The sequence below is a fragment of the Cryptomeria japonica genome, chromosome 3 (genome assembly GCF_030272615.1).
Source record: "Cryptomeria japonica chromosome 3, Sugi_1.0, whole genome shotgun sequence".
NCBI lineage: Eukaryota > Viridiplantae > Streptophyta > Pinopsida > Cupressales > Cupressaceae > Cryptomeria > Cryptomeria japonica.
Window position 1 is genome coordinate 952,495,682 of NC_081407.1, and position 20,873 is coordinate 952,516,554.

Here is a 20,873-nt window from a genome sequence, read left to right on the forward strand (position 1 = left end):
GATCTATACCAGCAGCTTGACAGGAGTTGGTATTTGTTTTTATGCACCTATGATGGGCATCATTCATATCCACAGGAGTCCACTTGGGATAGATTGGATTATTGATGATTCAGACGCATCGGACTTGGTTACAGGTACAGGCATCAACGTAGAATTGGGTACTGGGTCTCACATGGGTATTGTTGAGATTATCATTGGGTAGTCTGATCAGGAGGACATGATACCCTTTGAGTTTTGCATGTTGGACCTTAGCACTGATCCAGCCACTGTTCAGGTGATGGATGATACTCATGTTGGTAATGTTGATGCAGTTGAAATTCTTGCGTTGATGTATGAGTCATTTTTTGTTGTTGCCAGCAAGGAGTGGAATTCACATGACCACTCAAATAGTCCATTGGTACAGGCAAGAGTGTTTCACCTCGATTGTGTATTGAGGTGTGCTTATCAGTTTACCTTTAGCCCACATACTCAGGTTTTGACTATGTCACTGATGGCAAGGAAAGGTGAATTGAGTATGGAGCATATGGGTCCACACTGGTATGACATATTTCTGATAACAGGCGATGAGTTCGAGTTTGACAAGTCTCACACTTTGCTTTCACCAGCTAGTTGCCTATAGAATCAGGAGAAAGAGATTTGGTTTGATTGGACTGTAGAGGTTATCAGAGTGGTGCAGCTCAGCATGGTGGCCTTGCTCTTTATGTCAGAGACTCACAATGTGGTTGTAATGTTATTGCCACTCCCTACTTCAGAATCTTTAGGAGGCCGTTACAGTTGTTGCAGGTGGATTGGAGGGAAATTTTGGCTAGGACTTGGCTTTTGGTCAATTTGATGTTGCAATTTGTAGTTTCGATCTTTCTTGCTTACCTTTTTTAGCACTTCCAGTCATCTGTGCAGACAGTTGTGGAAGATTTCTTGGGTATAGCTCAGTTACCTTTCATTTCTACTTGTGGGAACATTAGACATTATAGTCGTCACATGATGTCAATATACATGCCCCTAGATGGTGATTGGTTGATTGCAGTGAGTTGGGTTGGCTGGTGCTCTCGAGTTTCTTTCCGGGACACTTGGAGATTAGGTGAAAGTGAGGGAATCACGGTCTATGATTGGAATGTCATTGTCATGATGTATGATTCCGCGGTTGACTCTATGGTTATTGGCTTCCAGTCAAGTACTGATTGGCATCACTTTTGGGACATTCTGTTGAGAGATGCTGAGGGTTATCCTTTGAGGTGGAGCAGATTTCATTTCCTGTTGCCCAGGATCGAGTTAGACAATGAAGTTTCAGATATGGATCACACTGAGGCACATTGGCAGGATATATCGCATGGGATAGATTTCAGTTCACTCAAGTTTCTCAGTATTGGTTTTGATGATAATTCATTGATGGAAAACCCGGAGATGACAATGAAGTTTGAGGATGAAGGTTTGTCAGTTTTGGTCAAAGGAACACAGTGCCAGCATAGTGGTTCCATTCCGAGTTCGATTTGGAAACCTGAATTCTCTTTGATTTGCATCTTTGTAGTTCATAGGATTGTGAGAGCCTATGTGGACATTCCAGAGTCTATTCCTATGGTTTTGCAGTTTTATTCTTGGGGAGAGCAGTTTTTTGAGGAGATGAATGAGTTTACACAGTATGTTTTTGCTCTTCTTGTTGGAGGTTTTCAGGAGGTCTTTGATTGGGGCACCTTGAAAGACAATGCTTCCAGTAAATGGTGTTGCAGATTTCTTAGGCTGATTTGGGACCCAGGGATTATTCTTAGTTTCAGTGGATCAGTTAGAAGATTGGGGGTTGTATTGGCATTGCTCGAGGACAAGCAACCTTTTGGCAGGGCGGACTGTAATGTCACCAACTTTTCAAGTTCTCTAGCAAGCTTTAGTAGTTGACACTCTGGGTTCCCATTAGCTTGTTTAGAAGAGTAATCTAATGTTTCCGATGAGCTCAGTTTATTGGAGTTAAACGCCACTTTCCACAGTGATTTATGCCCTCTAGATTGGTCTCCAAGAATCTTGGAGAAGCCATCTATTTTTAGTAAGTCACCCAATCGGCCTCATTTGCTATTATTCTTCATCTAGATCACTCTAGTGCGATCGGAATTTGATTCTGATATGTTCTGACAAGGTTTCACAAATTTGGTGCATTAATGAGTTATTTTAAATATATTACTAAGGTTGCTTAAATTTAATTAAAATATTTAATTTCAACCTTAGTGTTATAGCTCTTTGGAACTGGGGCGAAAAGTTTTAAATCTTGGGCGCATAAAACAGTGACCTTAAGTGTCAAAATATTATTATATTATTGAAAGGGTCATTTTTAGAGGAAAATTTGAGTTTAAATTAATAAAGTGACTACTAAAATTAAAGTACATTCATTATAAAGTCACTTTATTTTTAAAGGTACATTTTATTCACTTAAGAGAAATGATATTTTAAAAAGAAGTCACTTATCCCACATTCTTGGTGCATTGGGATCTGAGCTCAAGTGAGGTCATAAATAAGGGCATTTAATGCTGGAAAAGACATCTTGGAAATTGGTATTCTTGTTTTTGGTGAAATTCTAGAATTTAGTTCTGGAAAAACCTTGGCTCTTAAAGACGAAATCCCTAATCAGCAACATTTCTCTTGCCTGTGAAAGACCAGGTTTGGGAGATCTCTAAGACTAAACTGGCATTGAGGAAAGGTTCAAAATTTTCAGTCTGGGAATGTTTAACATCTGCAGGGCCCTCTGAATTGGTAAGGAGATTAAACCAAACTCTCTGTGTTATTAGATATCGAAATTTCCAGTTGCAGGGAAACTTTAGCTCAACTTTCGCAGAACAAACTGCAGTTTATTCGAAGGCTTAATTCATCATTTCCTCAGCACATTCATAAGGGCATTGGCATAGGGAAAGTGTGGGCTCATGCTACTATCAGTTCGCTAAGAGTACCGCCAGCCATGACAATTCAAACTCACTTGTGTACAACAACCAAATACTTGTTGGATGTAAATTACTTACCTGTCGTTCACTAAAAAAATCTGTTTCAGTTGGGCGTATTGGGAAGGGAGACATACTGGGAACTTGTATTTTGTATTACAAACCAGGCATAGAAGTTGAACCCTTAAGATTCATTCAACACAAGTATATCTATTGGGCGTAAATCATATCACCACGGTGGGGAAGAGTTATTCTGTTGGCTGGGCGTGGGTTGTGTACAGGTTGAGCATTGAAAGATGTCTGAGCTTGGCATGTTGAAACTCCTTTCCAACTAGGTGAACATTAATTACTGTATGTAAGCTGCTGTTCGTGGGTGTTGGGCGTGTGAAGAACAGCAAACAGTTGTGGGATTAGTGGCGTCTAAACTAAAGCTGGAGACATTTGGTCGTGGAAGGAGTTTGCTGCTGGAGCGTAGTTTACAAAAGGGAATACAGTGGATTAACTAATTCTCCAGGTTCTCCACTATTTCATTTGCAGCTGTAATTAACATTGCATTCCAAATAAATATTCGAGAATTGTGCTTAGAAGTAAAACAGTGTGAGTGTCTTTGATAAATGATTTCAATAATAGCAATTGAAATCAGTTAATTGTTGATTTGAATTATACATTGGATTTGAAAACAACAACGTCCTTAGTATGAATGTTGTTAGGAGGTTCACTGTTCATCATGCTTGTGATTGAAAGCACAAAATCTATCAAAATGCACCAAGGCACAACATAACCAAAAAAACCACAGGAGAGGGAAAAAATCAGATTATTATTGAATGCTTGAAAACTATTCGAAGAAATAACACCAACAGGGTGTTAGGGAAAAATTACAGATGACAGGGCGGTCAATTACAAAACTCTGAATCTAGGGTGTTTCATATCCAGAATTGGCCTAATTTTTAAGCAATTTAGTAAAGAAATTCAAAGTTGTTCATGCACATAGGATTTGGATAACATTTTAAGGTATAAGAAGGATAAGGGTTTTAATGGGATCAATATGATTATTCCTAATGAGTTCTTCATCTCATGCATTTGGATAAGTTCATGAAGAATCATATAGAATATGTTGTGAATTCTAACAAATTTATCAAGGTTCAATGCTAGAAAATTATGGGCCACTCCTTAGAGCTAAGATCTAAACTCGAAGACAAGATCATGGTGCCTATTATACACTATAATCTAATAAAGCTAGTTACAAATGTAAGGCAATAAAATGTTCAATATTGGAAGGTGGTAAGAAAGGTAGATGTCATTTTGGTATTTAATTTCTTTTTAGCCACATATAGTGTGGTGCTTTTGAAATCAAGCTACAAATAGGTTTTCCACCCTTGGATGTATGAACAAGAATTGACAAAGGATGAGATACTACAAGATGGCTTCACCATTCCTTGCATCATTAAGGCACTAGCTCGTCATCCCATTAGGTAGACACAAGGTGTGCAATGACTTCTATATCACAGTCTAGGGCAAACCAACATAGTATTGAGCATGCAATGGTTACATTCTATTGGAGAGTTCACTATGAAAATGAAATTTAAGGGAAAAGTAATGTTTTGAGGAATTGAGGATGGAGCCCCAAGAGTTGCGATGGCTCAAAGGACAAAACAAGTAACTTGGAATGCACATCAATTGGTAACAATCACAAAATCATCCATAGATGAGACCAAAGATGAAAAAATCTTACTCAGCAATAATTATTTTGGCCCAAAATGTTTAAAAACTCAAGACTCGAGAAAAAATCGGCAATAAATCGAGAAATTTATCGAACATTTGAAAATATATAATTTCTTAAAATATTCTTAAAAAAACACAAATATACACTAAATTTATAGAACATAATAACATATTATTGGTTTCCATCATATATAAATCAAAGTTTGCATATCATATACCAAAACACAAGTGCAACCTCTGAATAAATTTGAATCAAATACATATCGTAGACCACAAAAAAAATACAATCTCTAAATACATATTAAGTTCAAGCTTTCATATCAATGAAAATTAGAAATTGTAAATTTCGTCTACAACTAAAGCTCAAAAAAGTCTGCTGCTGCTGGTGGGTGTTAAAGTAGATGGTGTTGTTGCTGCAATATCCCCAATAGGTGCCTCAACAGGGAAGGAAACTGCCTCTACTGGATCACCAACCTCGTCTTCTACCTCCTCACGTTCTGCCACTTTTGTCACCCATTCAGCTGCCCCCCTCTCTAACTCGGCTAAGTGATTGTCCATGAAAAATGGATCCACATCAACATCAACAATAGCACCATCAGGTTCAACAATCCAATCCACTAAATATGGATCAATGTCATCCAAGTCAAGTGCTTCATGTGAACCCTACCCTTGTACCCTCTTTTCATACAATCGAAGGTTGTACCGCACATATACAAGGTCATTCAAGCACTTTTGAATCACCCTATTGCACTTTTTTGTGTGAATGACCTCAAACACACTCCAATTTCACTCACAACCAGAAGCATTACAAAGCTGAGATAATATGCGGATTGCAAGCCTTTGAAGATTAGGTGTTGCGGCACCATAATCTTCCCACCACAAATCTGAAAGGATAAAAAATTAAAAATTGTCATTGATAACTTGGTAAAGATTTTAATAAACTTAAAGATTGAAATAAAATGTAAAATAAATTTAAGAACATGTTTTGTTTTTTACTTGGCAGCAAGGTGTCTCTCTTACGAACACAAATAGGTAAAAAAAAGCAATGGCCCTTCTTCCCTCTTATAACTCTATAACTCATCAAGTATGAGGTTTTGAATTTTCTCATCAACAACTAACCTTTGAATACATGTGTCGAGGGCAACTTGAACCTCTACATCTATTTTGAAAGTGCGTGAGAAAAAAATCTTGGGGTTCAAATAGTAGGCAGTAGCATGAATATGTTGGAGTTGTTGGTTCCACCTCCGATCAATTATATGCCATAAGGGTTCATATTTGGTCCTGTCTGAGCCATACAAGTACTGAATTGCTTCTTTGGCCTTATCCATGGCCTCATTTAGATACCCTATGGGGTTTTTATCCCCATCCACCATTCGTAGAACCCTCACCAACGGTTATAACACTTAGATATGAAAAATTTAACAAAAATCAGCAAATTGTAATATTAGAAAATTAAAAAATAAATCATCAATTGAAGTTTGAAAACTTACATTGATGATCTCCTCCGTGAGTTTGGCAAATCTATCATCAAAAATGGTCTTCACAACCTTTTCTACTTCAGGCTTCCTAGAATAAGGACTCTCCAACCATCTTTCACTCACAAACATCCACTTCAAGTTGGGCAATGCACCTAATATGCTCCATAAGTTGAGGAAATTAGTGGCAAAACGTTTGACTCCTGAACGCACAAGATCCTTACCATCAACGTGTTGTCTCATAAACTCCAAGACCCATGTATGGTTGTAGATGTACTTTGTGATTTCCCTTCCATCTTCAACCACATTCTTCACCTAGCTTAGTTTCCCTATGTCCTCAAGGAGCAAGTCAAGGCAATGAGCAACACAAGGGCTCCAAATAATGTCAGATGCCTAGCCTATAGAAGTTTGTCAGTTGTAACATATGCAGCTGCATTATCATTCACAACTTGAATAACATTTTGCACTCCCACTTCTGTCACCACCTCATCGAACATGTTGCACAAGGTTTCTGCATTATTCACTTCATTGAGGCATCAACCGATTTTAAAAATACTACATGTCCCCCTGAAGCGACTAGAAAGTTGATGAGTGTCCTATTCCTGCCATCCATCCACCCATCAGATAAAATGGTGCAGCTTTTCTTTTCCCAAATCCTCCTTTGTTGTTCCACTAGTTGTAGTGTGTTTTGCACCTCATCCTACAATAATGGCCCACTCAACTCATAATGACTTGGGGCCTTGAACCCCTTACCTACCATGATCAATCCAGTGACCAATTACTCCCAATATGAACTAGAAGCAATACTAAACGAAATACTATTGTAATACCAAAATCTAGCACATTCCACCTTTGTCTACTGATGCACTTCCTTCTTCCAATGAAGTAACTTGCAATCTAGGTTGCACACCAGGAGTGTTACGGGGAATGAAATAATTAGACATGTGGCTGCCCATCCCCACACTTCCCAATCCTCTAGAACTAAAATTTGTCTTTGGGACTGACATTGCCTCTGTTGCCCTCTTTTTATCTGCCTTCTTTTGCTCATATTCTAAAAGCCTTGCTTTTGCCTCCCTCTCAACCTCTTCAGGACAATCGTCACATGGCATAATATTCATTCCAGTGATTCACACAAGATGGTATTTAAGTCGATGTATGCCACCTCTTGTCATTTTATGACACCCTTGGTCCATCAGTGAGAACCGATCAAAGATATGTTCTATGGACCAGCGCTGCCTCAGTTGATCAAAGAGAAAACAATGGAATCATGAAGTGTGAAGTGTTGTCTTGTCGAAACTCCGGAACCCCCAAGTCTCCGAAGTTCCTAAGTCTTCAACCCCGGAACTCCAAAACCCCCAGGTTCCCAAGTTCCTTATTCCTCAACCCCGGAACTCCAAAACCCCCAGGTTCCCAAGTTCCTTATTCCTCAACCCCGGAACTCCGAAACCCCCAGGTTCCCAAGTTCCTAAGTCCTTGACCCCTGAACTCCGAAACCCCCAGGTTCCCAAGTTCCTAAGTCTTCTCTTCCTCAACCCCGGAACTCCGAAACCCCCAAGTTCCTAAGTCTTCTCTTCCTCAACCCCGGAACTCCGGAACCCCCAGGTTCCCAAGTTCCTTATTCCTCAACCTCGGAACTCCGGAACCCCCAGGTTCCCAAGTTCCTTAGTCTCAACCCCGAAACTCCGGAACCCTGTTATGCGTTGCACACGCTCCCTGTCGCCGACAGGGTCCCCCTTTTTTGAGGTCCTTTTCCATCTTCCCCCTGTTGAATTCCGCGTAGAGTGTCTCGCGTCCTTTCGAGCGAGCCCGCGATTAGTCTGTAAGATGATGATGTTGAGCGAAGGAGCCTGTGATTCCATGAGGTCAGTTGAGCCCTCGGGCACGAATTCCAAGAGATTGTCTAAGCTTGTAAAATCGCCTTAAATAGGCGTGGGATGTTAGAGACTAGCGAAATCCGTCAAGTAAAGGATAATGCATCTGAAGGTCGCATGAGGACCCAAAGAGACCGATTTTTGCACTAAATGAGAGAGATTACACGATGTTTTTAGAGGTTTGCGGGATTTGTATGAATGGCGATTTTCGCCAGCTGAAAGGTAAAAGAAGGGCAAAATCTTTAAAGAGCCTCAAGGTGCCAAAACCGACAAAACTCACCAAAAGGGCCGAAATTCGGACCTCCAGACCAAAGTGTTAGAAAAAGTGAAAGTTGGCAAAATGCCCAAAAGGGCCGAATTTTGGACCTTTAAGTGAAAATAAAAAATAAAAAAAGCTTCACAAAGTTGTGAAAAGGTCTGAAATTCACAAAAGGCACTTAAAGTGCCGAAATTTCCAAAGCGCCTAAAAACACCGAAGTTAGCACAATGCCTTCAAAGTCCAAAGTTTGCAAAAACCTTATGAGTGCCGAAAATCGCGAAAGAGGAGAATAGTGCGGAAGAGTTAAAAGTTAAAAAGTTTAAAAAGTTTGCAAAACCCCTTGGATCGCCGAAGTTGGCAAAATGGCCCAAATAGCCGAAATTCGCCATACAAAGGAAAATCGCGATTTTCTAGAAACTTGCAATACCTCTCAAAACGCCGAAGTTTCAAAAACCTCTGAAAACCGCATTGTGGAGGATAAGTGAAGGAAACAAAGTTCGAAAGGCAATCGAAAACCTTGAAATCGCGCGAGTAAGGCAAAATCGTGATTTCAAGCTCTGCATAAACCCCCCCCCCCCCAATTCTTCGAAAATCGTCAGAAAAGGGCATAAGTGCCACGATTTTAGAAGTTTGCAAGAGCACGCAAAATGTCGAAGTTCGTGTAGCAAGAAAATCGCGATTCCTAAACATTGCAATCATTCCAAACTCCCTAAGTTTGAAGATTCACGCAGAGGTCAAAGTTTGTCAAAATTTCCAAACTCTCGAAGCTACCCAGGCAAAAATCACGCAAGAGGTTAATTGCTGAAGTAAATCGCCGAAATCACCAAGGTAGTAAAATCGCTATGCCCAAATGTTTCTAAAATGCAAGTTCTTTTCAAACCATAGGCGCGAAAATTTGAATTAGAAGTTAACCATTAAAATTCAAAAAATTGCAAAACTCTTCCATTCAAATTTGCAAGTTGTGCAGATTCGCGCCATTCATTTTCGCCAGGTAAGTTTGCTTCACCTCTCTTGAAATCATTCGAAATATTTATAAATTGGATAGATGTGTGTGCAAGATTAATTTAAACTGATTAAATCCGAAATCGCATCTTTTTCCGTTTATAAGGCGTCATGCAAAGCGGTTAAAATCAGAATTTACTCCTAAGAATCAGCTAGAAAATGCATTTTCAAACTTAGGAAAATTTCTCAAACTTTGTCCATTTTGAAATTAATGCCTAAGTGTAAATCCGCAATCAAAAAGCTTCATAAATACTTATGTTTAAATCAATCAAGCTTTTAGCTAACAATATCATGTTGTTCTTTCAATTCGATTTTTGAATTGATCCTAGTATGCTGGTATATCCTTTATCTAACCCGCTTTACTTCCTTTATCACCTCATAATCCGCGTCTGGCTGTGTAGGATAAATGCCTAAATCAGCGGTAGAATCATCAAAGACGCCTGCTACAGCCGAGACATCGCGAGCATCCAAATCAAATATCCCTCGCCGAGTCGAAAGGATGAAGTATCAGTATCAAAGAGGGGGGCTAAGAGAGTCAAAAGTTCAGAGTGTCTGGGACAATGTCGGTGATACTGAACTGGGCCATATTGATATCCAAGATTTCAGGAACCGAGTCTTCTCCCCTAATGCCTACGGCAGGCCTAAACAGATGATGGAAAGTGGCATCGCCCAAGCGGTGGGATTTCCTCCAGCAGTGCAGAACTATGAGTTAGTAGTGGAGGCAGCCCAGCATTACCAGCCAAGTTCCAGATTGGTGCTCCTCGAGGACATGGTCCTCGCTAACTTCACCCCTGAAGCCATTGACAACGCATTTGACATTCCCTTCCCAAACAACCCTATAGCAACAACTATGGACGAAGCACAAGGGGTGTATGATATGAATCCCGCCAGGTGCAGAGCACTAATGAATGAAGAGTGGTACAAGGAGAGAAGACCTCCAAGCGTCAGGATTGGGAAAAGACCCCTAGAAGCGACTTTCACAACAAGCATGGGGACATGGTCACATTGCTCAGCAGGATTATGGGACTTCCCCAATCCAACTACTTTGAAGAATGGATGTTTTACTTCACAGAACAGGTCTTTGCTGGGAAATCCAAGCTTGACTGGGCCCAGATCATAAGTGACAACATCCACACTCAGCTGATAGAACTCGAGACAAAGAAGTATTTCACTATGACCTCCTATAGGGTCTACATGTTCGCCAGGAACCAGCCACTGCCAGGTTTAATAATGAAAGGTGAAATTGGGAATGGACCTGATCAGGTAAAAGTATATGATTGTTACCCATAGCGACACTATCAAGATATAGCTCAAAGAGAAAAGAACAGCCCAGCCTATGCCGTTGGTCAATATGAGCGCGTCAATGACGCCTTCACAATGCGCCTGGTCAGGCTAATGCAGGGAGGATTACACATAAGGCTCTCGGAGCAAGCTACTATTCTGGTACAAAGATATGGTGCCTGGTTCATCCAGTTCCCAAGGTTCTCCTACATTCGGATAGCTAGCTTTGATGGTGCCCCTCTCTGACTTCCACGGTACCCAACCGACAAGATAGTTCTTATGGAGGTCGCAAGGCAGTCACGTCCTGCCGGCAACTTACTCAAGGACAAGAAGCAGGCTGGATTCACATTCCCTATGATTATAGGCAACCAGGATGTCCATCTAAAGAACCCATCCCAAGCGGAGGAATCCTTTGCTGAGCTGGCCTCCTATGGCCTACAAGAGCATTTTCCAAGGAAATGCTTTGATCACGAAAATCTGGCAAAGAGGGCCTATGGCAAATGATACAGAGCAAAGGAATCAGTTGAAGATTATTGGAAGAACTGCTTTGATGATTATGAGGTCCGTAGGCGCGAATATTCTAGGTTGAGTGTGCAGCAAATGCGACTCTTTGAATATCGCCGGGTCCCAAATCAACTCACAGATTCAGGGAATTGTCTGCAAGTCCGAGAATTTGAGGCAGTAAGGCATCTTTTACCAGGGGTTGATTGGTCGCAAGACCCGATCACTGATTTTGAGGCAGTCATGGCAGCCCCAGGGAGATATACAGACCAATGGTTGCATCAGCAGATTGAGAGACTACTTCACGAGGGAGTCCAGTTCACTTACCACTTAATGGGTAGCCTTGATTCTCCGTCCTTCGAAGATGAGGGAACTTCCAGTGCACCTAAGGAAGAGATTGAAAAACCTGAGAAAAGAAAGAAGGCTAAGGACAGCAGAGGAACTCGGACATCTAAAAGAACAAGAAGGGAAAAGATCCCCATTAGGAGACCAGAGGTCACTTCATCGTCAAAGGACCCTAGTTCGTCTGATGATGTAGTGGAACTAGATTATATACCTACTTTGCCTTCCCAAAGTGATATTGATGCATTTGGAGTTGATGAGCCTCCCGCACCCGACATGCTAGACGCTGAGCTAAGAGCCATTGAACAAGCCGAGTCGGGTAACCAAATTGAGGAAGGAGAGATTCCATCCATTCAAGGGATTGAATTGCATGAACCCACCCAACAAAGCCGCCATGAGTTGTTGCTCCATGGTACTACCAAGGATGACTCTACCATTGAAGGAGAGCAAAGGGCAGAGGAGACCCGCGAGCTCGAAAGATTGAAGAGCAACCATCACACGAAGGCACCAAACAATTGTTCAGTGAAGTGGAAGAGAACTCTGCTGTGAGCAAAGAACTTGACACCTCCTCCACTCCTCCGGTAACAGAACAGCTGCAAATTTGTGATGAGACGACGGAAAACATCAAAGAACAGAGTGCAAACTTAACCAAAGCATCAACCCAGACTGTACCTCAAGAATGGTTAATTGCCCGAGCTCAGCGCAAGGCCGCCACAAAGCCACCCATCGATTTGGAGGACATCTTCTCACGTATAGATCAAGCTCAAGCCAAGGGGAAGAAAAAGCCCAAGGCATATTCCAGAATAACCAAAAATGAGCAAAGGAACCGTACTCTTCACATCGCCACCCCGCTTGTAGACAAGCCAACAGATCAGATTACACTAGCAGATTACAGCATCACGGCTGTCCCCATCAGACGAGCCACTAAGGAACAAGAAAAGGAGGAATTCAAGGATTCAGTGCAAAACATACTCAGGCAACTTGAAGAAATAACAGCTGAAAAGAACATGTATCGAGCTCGTGCTGAGCAGGCCAAGGGATACATCGATCAACTCTTGAGACTATTACACAATGCTTCAGAATCCCACATTCCCCCAACGGCATTGGCACAGAGGACCACAACAAAATTTGAAGGAGTACGGGATACTGCAAGGGCCATCAGAGAATGGATACAAGGCATCAAAGGGAGGGGAGAACGAATCCTCGAAGAAGTAAAAGAAATGGCCCACCATCGAGAGACCACCCTGGTCAGACTATTGGAGGTAAAAAGGGAATCCCTCAAAATGCATGAAGTGGCTGCCACAACTCTTCCCCTCGTAAGAGCTCTCTTTTGGACCCAAGCACAGATCCCCACACTCTCCGACATCCTGCACCCCCATGATATCAGCATTTTCAAAGAATGGTACTAGACTATCACCATGAAGAATGACACAAGAGAAATCATTGATAAAGAACACGATGCATGCGAGACAATTTTGAAAGGCATGCAAGAACTCGGCAAGACAATCCTCCGATCAATGGTCTCGGGATGGCAAAATGACCTGTCCGATGAAGTGATACAGCCGGACTGGGATGAAAGACTAGGGACGGATAGGATCACCTATTGCACTAGGGACTTGAGTTTTGCTGGTCAATTCCATTCAGACATGTGCTTCAAGCGTAATCGTTCCAGCTGGAAGGACGGTTTGAAGCACGTAGACCAATACCTTGAAGGCATGCAACATAAAATTCGTCATCTTCCTATGCCTCCATTCAGCTTGCTATTCCAACTGTGCATCAGGTTCCAGCAGTATGTTCGTGAGGAATGTGCAGCAGGTCGGGACCTTTGGCGAGAATATTTGCACGGCGAGGATGAATTCCTAGAAAAGGGATGTGAAGCTGAAAAGGAAAAAGTGCTCTCCTAAAGTGCTTTGTTCCTTTTGATTTTGAAAAGTGCACTTTTTAGCCAAAGGGTCATATTTGACTTCCAAGTCAACTAAATGTAAACTATTGTATGTGCACTTTTTGAATTATTTTGGATATATTTTAATTACCTTTTTGGGTAGTTATTACTCCCTTTGGGGGTAGTTGTTGACATTTGCCTCCCATTTATGGGTATGGGCAGCCATGTTTTAAGGATGAATCTGGGCCATTTGTTTAGATTAGATCTTGGCCATTCATCCATTTTGAAGCCTATTTAAGGGACTGGTTTTCCCTCATTTTGTAAGAAGTTCATGGATTGTTGCTGAAGCTCTGGCGAAATTTACAGGGTTTAATGCAAAGTTAAGACTGTTTCAAGTTTCCCTGTGACTGCATGGTCTCCTTCTTCATTAATTTAGAATTTTCAGTTATGTTTCCTTCCTTTATATAGCATTTTCTAAGTAAACATCTGATAGAATCCTCGTTGTTCATACCATTAGGGAATGGCTGATTGTCTTTCCTTCTGCATGGTTAATCTAAACCCTTCATATGCTTAGTTCGGTTATTGAATGCTCACTGAATGAATGTTAAAGTTTTGATGTTGTATTTAATAGCATGAAAACTCAATTTTCCCTTGAAGATCACATTAGATTGATGCAAGTATTGTGCTTAAATGGCTGGTAATGCTTAATCTAGTTATTTGGAGGTGTCTGTCTGTTTACTGAATATGCTATCTTAGTTAAATAACCTAGATTTTTTGTACCTCTCTCTCCCTATCTCTCATTTTCCCCCTTTTTTTACCAAGAGAATCCGTAGTCCTGCTGAAAACAGTATCAACCCAACTTAAACCATTCGATAAACAAGGCTATTAAAGTTCTAGGGAACTCATCCAGCAATTGCCTATTTCACCATAAGTCCCCTTGTGTTTCCAGCAAAAACACATCAAACCACTGAGTAATCCCGCAGTCAAGGCCTGAGAAACGAAACCTTGAGGTTGTCCCCTTTGATCAAATGTAAGAAATAGCATTAGGGATTTCCTTATCTCAAGAGAGGATAGGACACTCAGCGAGTACATTCTATTCTGTGTTGGTTGTATGGAGTTTGCAGCAATGCGATTTCAGATACGTCAACAGACTGGTTCCTATACTTAGCCAAATTTTGATCACATTTGTCTGCATCCTGACTCTTCCAGATTTAGAAATGATCTTGAGGAATGTTCAATCTTCAACGTCTTCAGGGATGAACCTGCCAAAATAGATTTTCCCAAATAGTAAGCGTTTCAAACTGTTAGGGTTTGGACAAGATAGGCCGAGAAAGCACTTACTAAAAATAGTAAGTTTGATTTTTGGCAAAATGACGACATTCCAGGACTCAGTAAAATCCCGAAAAAATAAGAACTTTCTAAAAATAGAAAGTTGCTCCGTTTTGGCTCAAATTTTACTAGGAGGTTCCTTGAAGGGTCTTGATTGCAGTTGTATGTTTAGTTTTTCAAAACCCTAACAGAAAACCCTAAAATCTAGGACTAAAGGCAAAAACTCTAAAATTGACAAAACAGGCCCTAGACTTCACCAAAATCATTCAAACGAAAATTAGACCTAATCAATGCGACCCCCGAACACTCGCAAAACTGAGAGACTGACGAAACTGCCACCAAAAGACCCCAAAAACCAAAACAAAAGACCAAGAGGGCCTAAAAAGTAGGGGGTCCCCATTCGCAATGGGGCAATGTGAGAAAACATCACAACACGTCCAAGATTTCCACTAAGTAGAGGAGTTCATGAAAAGATAGGAAAGAAACACAATGGAGATATCTTTCCTATTGAAGTAATTGGCACAACGAGCATGATTCAAAAAGGTGTTCATAACAATATAAGGGTAATGAAACGAAAGCTTGATGGTGACCTCATTTGCCACATAAGGCAACCCTCCACCTTGTGGGAATTGGGTGTCCTTAAGCATTGGGGAGAAGGCATCATTTTTCTATGCAAAGAGGAGCATAATGTGATCTGGTTGCATTCCTGGTGCAGTCACCGGTTAGGAGGGACCTCAAAGAGATCAATCTAGGCCGGTCAGCAAGAGTAAACACAACGGAAACACAAGAATATGATGGAGGCAATGCAGAACTGAATGAATTATATCATGAAAATTGTTTACAATCAACTGGTAGCAACTGGGTTATAGTAACCGGCTCACTGGCCTGCTAAAACATGCTTGATTATAGAACAGGACACAACCAGGACCTCAAATCTTAGGATCTATCTTCTATGTTCTATCTCTTTCCTTCATTGCATTCTAATGCTCAATTACAATGATTTATACGATCCAAAGGGATCCGGTCGGCCCAGAAAAAGGATCAAATGCCGAAGAACAAGACCTAACGTGTAAAAGAACAAGGTTAGCCTCCGCCAAAGAAATTCCTCCGAAAAATCCAAAGGATGAAGTGTAGATCAAATGGAAAGGTCAGCCACACGCCAAAGAACATCGGAATCAACGTTCAGGGCTCCGCAAGCTACGGAGGGATCCGGTAGATCCCGGTAGATTACAACCAAGTAACCGGCACCAGAAAACTGTCTCGGAAACCGATAGCGATAACTTGCCGGAAAATGATCCAAATGCTCCACGGTTTGGGAATAAGGGAGATGATCAAGTCCTCAAGCAAAATCCAACTCCGCACGATCGGGTGAGCCAAATCTGGTAAATACAGAAAGAAATGTTGAAACTGCAAAACAGAAAGGAAATATTTTTGGTTGATGCAAGATTGCCATGAACCGGGGATGCTCCTGCATCAATTCCTCACCTAATCCTAGTCAAGAGTGGAAAAGTACAATCATGAATCTCCTCACAAGCCCCCCAAGGCTTACATTCATATTGTTTTGAATAACTATACCAATAATGCACACTTGTTTGTTATTTCTTCACAAGTGGACAAACTGTTTTCCAAAGAAGTGATTAAGTTATATGGATTGTTTACCAATTTATGGATGATGGAGATAGCAGACCCCATAGTGCTTTTTGGCAAGCATTGTCTACTTGACAAGCATAGAATTTAGACTTTATGGGTATTATAGCATGGTTCATAATGTTGGCACATTGATATTTGAGCATCAAGGACTACATAGATCCCAAAGTGTTTTTTGGCAAAAGTTGTTTCATTCCACAGACATTTACAATTGTTTGAGCAAGCAATTTTGAGGACAAACTATCATTTTCCCTTTTCAAAACTAAAATAATCCATAATATTTTTAATTGAGCCCAATCACTTTATTTTCAAATGGACAACCCGAAAATATTATTTTAGGTCCTATGTAATATTTAAGAAATGTTTTTTACACTTTATTCCAAATGTAATTCAAAAGGGGGCCTTTGGATGTAATTTAAAAGTAGTTTTTTAAATACTTAAAGGGAAAAGCAAAATAAATAAAACTGAAGTAAAGCACCTCTAAAAGAGAGGTCAAGGCTCAAACCAAATCATCCAATTTTGCCATTTCACTATTTCTTCCAATTTAGAGTTTGAAGCATTCAAGGATGAAAACCTTTGGTGTGGAGGATATGGAGGAAGAAAACCCTTAGTATGAGTGATCCATTAGGCAAAAACCCTCCTGGTGCCCATATTTGGATTGAAGGATGAAAACCTTCTTATCCATTAGAAGTGATTCCACCCAAGAATCACAAATATGCTGATTTATGCTGATTTGTTGAAAATTGATTGAGAATTTGAACTCATCATCAATTGCTACAATGCTGCTACAATGTGAAAGGGTTAAATTTGTTGATATTAATGTGTTTCAAATTTGCAGTTTAGGGTGAAGCTTTTGGTTTGGTGTGAATGTGTTATATTGTTTCCAACAGTTCACTGTGTTTTCAGTGGGATGCATGTTTACTTTCAAAATTCAGGTTCAGCATCCAGTTTTAGTATTCAGCTTTCACCATCCACTCTAGCATTCAGTTTCAAGACTCACATTATAGTTTTTACTGGCAAGTATACATTTCGGTTGTCTATTATGATGGATGGAAAACTGCAATTTACTCCTTCACTGGTGCAGCCACATATTGTAACACGGTTTGACATTTTTATATATATACTCATTGTGCAGTTTTTATTCCCAAGCTAGTGCACTTTGGTGTTTTAGACATTTTCATTTGACATTCATGCTTCTGCTTTTTCAAATTAGATCATTTTTCCCATGGGATTAGCTGCACGGTAATGTCACCTTTTTCAAAATTATTGAATTAATTTAAGTTGTCAAAAAATATTTTTACATTAAAAGACAACTTTTATTAATTATTTAAAAGGGTGTCTTAAAGTGTTGCTTGATCCATAGTCTTCTATTTTTACTTGTCATTTTTATGTGCTTCCTAACAAGACAGCAATGGTGCAAGATGTTTGGAGCATATTTGTTAAGTCTGAACAATGAAAGAAATCCGCACTCATGCACACACACAATTATTATCTACTATATATGCTAATAGGATGTAATGTCCCCATTCAGGATTCACCTTAATTTAGACCTGAAACAACATTTCTAACTTAAAGTGAGAATTGTAATACAATTATCAATATACTTTCATTAACTCTGAAGACATTTTACTATAATATTTAACTCGTAATGCTAAGAACAGTTTTTGGAAGAAAGAACTTATCTTGATAAGTTTCCCAACATCCCCTCTAAACCATGTGTTGACTCTTGTTGTTGATCATGTTTTACTGCAGCTTTTATCTTATTGATATCTCATACTTAGTGAAGAATGGGTAAAAAACACAAATAATTTTTCCCAAACAAAAATCTTCAATCTTCAACATGTTGTTGACTCCTCTTAGACCATCATTGACCTTTTGGTAATGCTGATTGTTCAAATCACAAACAATAATCTGCTAGGCTTAGGTGAGGCTGAAATAAAAACCACAACCAATATTCCAAAGTCTTTCAAGTGGGTCTCATTCCCTTCAGTGGAGCTGCTGCTAAAAACACAACAATAATGGTGAAATCTCCCAAACCTTTTCTAATTGCTGCCAACACTGTTTTAGGATTCTTTTATTAAAGGAATCTGAATAACTATTGTGTGGGACCCACAAAGCATTTTGACAAGCTTATTCTAATACTAATAAATCTGAATTTTCTATTGAAATCTCTTACTATAATTCTGATATCTATGCCAGATCAGATGGTATTCCTAATTCCCTCCTTTCATTAACCGGTACTTGTGCTTAGACCTGATAATAGGAGATATGCCAAATATCTGCTAATGTTTCAGATTCAATTCAACAATGTGTATATGTAATATGGTATAGGTATATCTGTTACAGGGCTATGAAATATGTTATGAATGTAATATTCCTATCACTAATAGTGATAGACAATGATACTATGTCTGACATAAACAATATAAGTATGCAATTAATATGTATTACTGGCAGCGGAGCGTTTGCTATGTCTGATAGGACAATGCGATTATGCCAATATGGAATACTACTGTGGGGGATATGCTGCTGTCTCAGATCTTGCCCTCTAAGCTTGCAACTTCAGATATGATGTCTAAGTGTTCCCTTTTATGCATGGAATCCTGATATGTACTGCTCCTTGTTGGCTGCTATATCTGATTTGCTAATACTATAAGTGGATTGTATTCTTCATATTACTTGCTGGTGATTTATTGTCTCTTCCGATGATGTCTTATATGCTTGCAACTTGATGGGGCTGTTCCGAGATTGGTAATCGATTCCCTTAGGCTCCCGATAGTGTGCCTACGGCATTTTCCACTAGGAATGATCCCAACTCAATAAGAAATAGAGATATTGACTTCCACGATGCCTTGGGAAATTATCGGGATTGTCTTCATATACAATGGCAATGGTGACTTAAGAGACACATCCCTTCTAAATGACTTTACTTGTTATCTCTTAATCCTGCCTTGCTATTATAATCAATTCTTAACTAATCTGGTCGTCCAGCTTATTCCCTTTGATTGCTGGGCTTGTTCATTGGCAACGGTAGTCACTGCATTACTAATCTTTTTAAACATGTGTTGCAAGGTCTTACTTGATCGCATTCCTTTTATCGATAAAGACAATGGTTGATGTATAATGTATTCCTTAATACATTGGTCCACATAATGATTGGTTTGCTTTCTTAACCATTTCCTATACTTTCTTCATTAACATATGCATTTATAACTGCTTCAGATTCCTCATCAAATTATTTGGTTTCAGTTGCATCACTTTCTTATAAAGATAATACAAGGAGCTTTCTCAATATTAACAATATTTGATGAGGTTCAGTTTGGGGTCATCGCATAGGATAACAATATAATACAACATAATTTCTACTGCATAATCATCTATTCCAAAAAGTATCTAACCACACACACACATCTCAAAGTTGGTGCCAGTCCAGAATCCCTTGCATACGCCCAGTCATAAGTATAACTAAGAAAGTTAATTAGATGTTTAAGTTTGCACAAAACAAGTTTATGAACAAAAAGAAATCATGGCACAAGCACCTTAGTTTCAACAATATCAGCTTCAACCAGTGCAAGAATGCCAGAGAATATTATCTGCTATATTGTTTTACAAACTGCTTCAAATTCCACCAGATATACCAAGGAATATCAAACTAGTCGTTTTTGTTTTATTTCTGACCAAAATTTTTATTTCATGGAACATTTAATATCTACGATCCAATGAGAGTGAACATTCATTTACAGTTTAGAAAACTCGAGAACCCAGAACATGCCAACAATCTAATTTCACTGCAACACGTAGTTGCACAATATTTCTCAATACTTTCCAGGATGTAAATTCTTCTACTGTGCATCATATGACTATATGGGAAAAAGTCATGCACGTGCAGAGAATACAAAAAAGTTAAAAAAACAAGATAGTTACAATATATGGACAATTATCTCTGCATGGGAATTCAATGACACATACCCCATATAGTTTCAACATCCAACACTCATAAACAGTAATTCCAAAATATCCATGCCTTCTAACTCTCTGATTGTAATGAGGACTTGATCAAACAATGATTCTTTGGATTTATGGTTATTCGGTTTCCTTAGGAATTAACAGTATGAACTTGGACATCGTAACATGTAAATTTCATCATTGGGTTCAGCAATTTTATTCTAGTAGTCTTGTTGCTCTGACCCTAACTGAATTTCATTCTTATCAAAACAGTAAAAGCATTGGTTTCTATCACTAAGAACAAAGTGAATGTTATGTACATGTGGCAGAAAGTACACAGAGGCATGTTTGAAATTTTTACCATCAAACACATAGGCTTGAATTTGTTCCTTTGGTTTGTTAAGCTTGTAAAATGCATCACTTGCATTCTTTTCAAGGACCCGGTACTGAACAGATGCAATAATTGTTACAAATACATTATCCTGCAAAAGTACAAAATTTGATAAAGGAGGTTTATTGCTACAAGAAGAAAGAACCACTGATACTTATAGACAAAAATACTGGATTACATCTCAGATTATGCTTATAATTCTCATTTTCAGAACTAGCCTAATTTTATGCTCCATGGGAGATTTATTGTTTACCTAGTACTGAATTAACAGCTGGCATTTTAATTTTTAATAAATGTAATGGAATTTGTTC

At 39.5% G+C, this 20,873-nt stretch overlaps 1 protein-coding gene across 6 annotated transcripts in view; it reads right to left on the reverse strand.

Moving 5' to 3' along the window:
- Positions 1-20,873, reverse strand: part of LOC131048170 (hypersensitive-induced response protein 1) — a 57,305-nt gene that overhangs the window by 11,921 nt on the left and 24,511 nt on the right. For all 6 annotated transcript variants that reach the window (XM_057982050.2, XM_057982048.1, XM_057982051.1 and 3 more), the window contains one exon: positions 20,533-20,653. In XM_057982050.2, the coding sequence (XP_057838033.1) occupies positions 20,533-20,653 (121 nt within the window). The remainder of the gene's footprint in view (positions 1-20,532; positions 20,654-20,873) is intronic.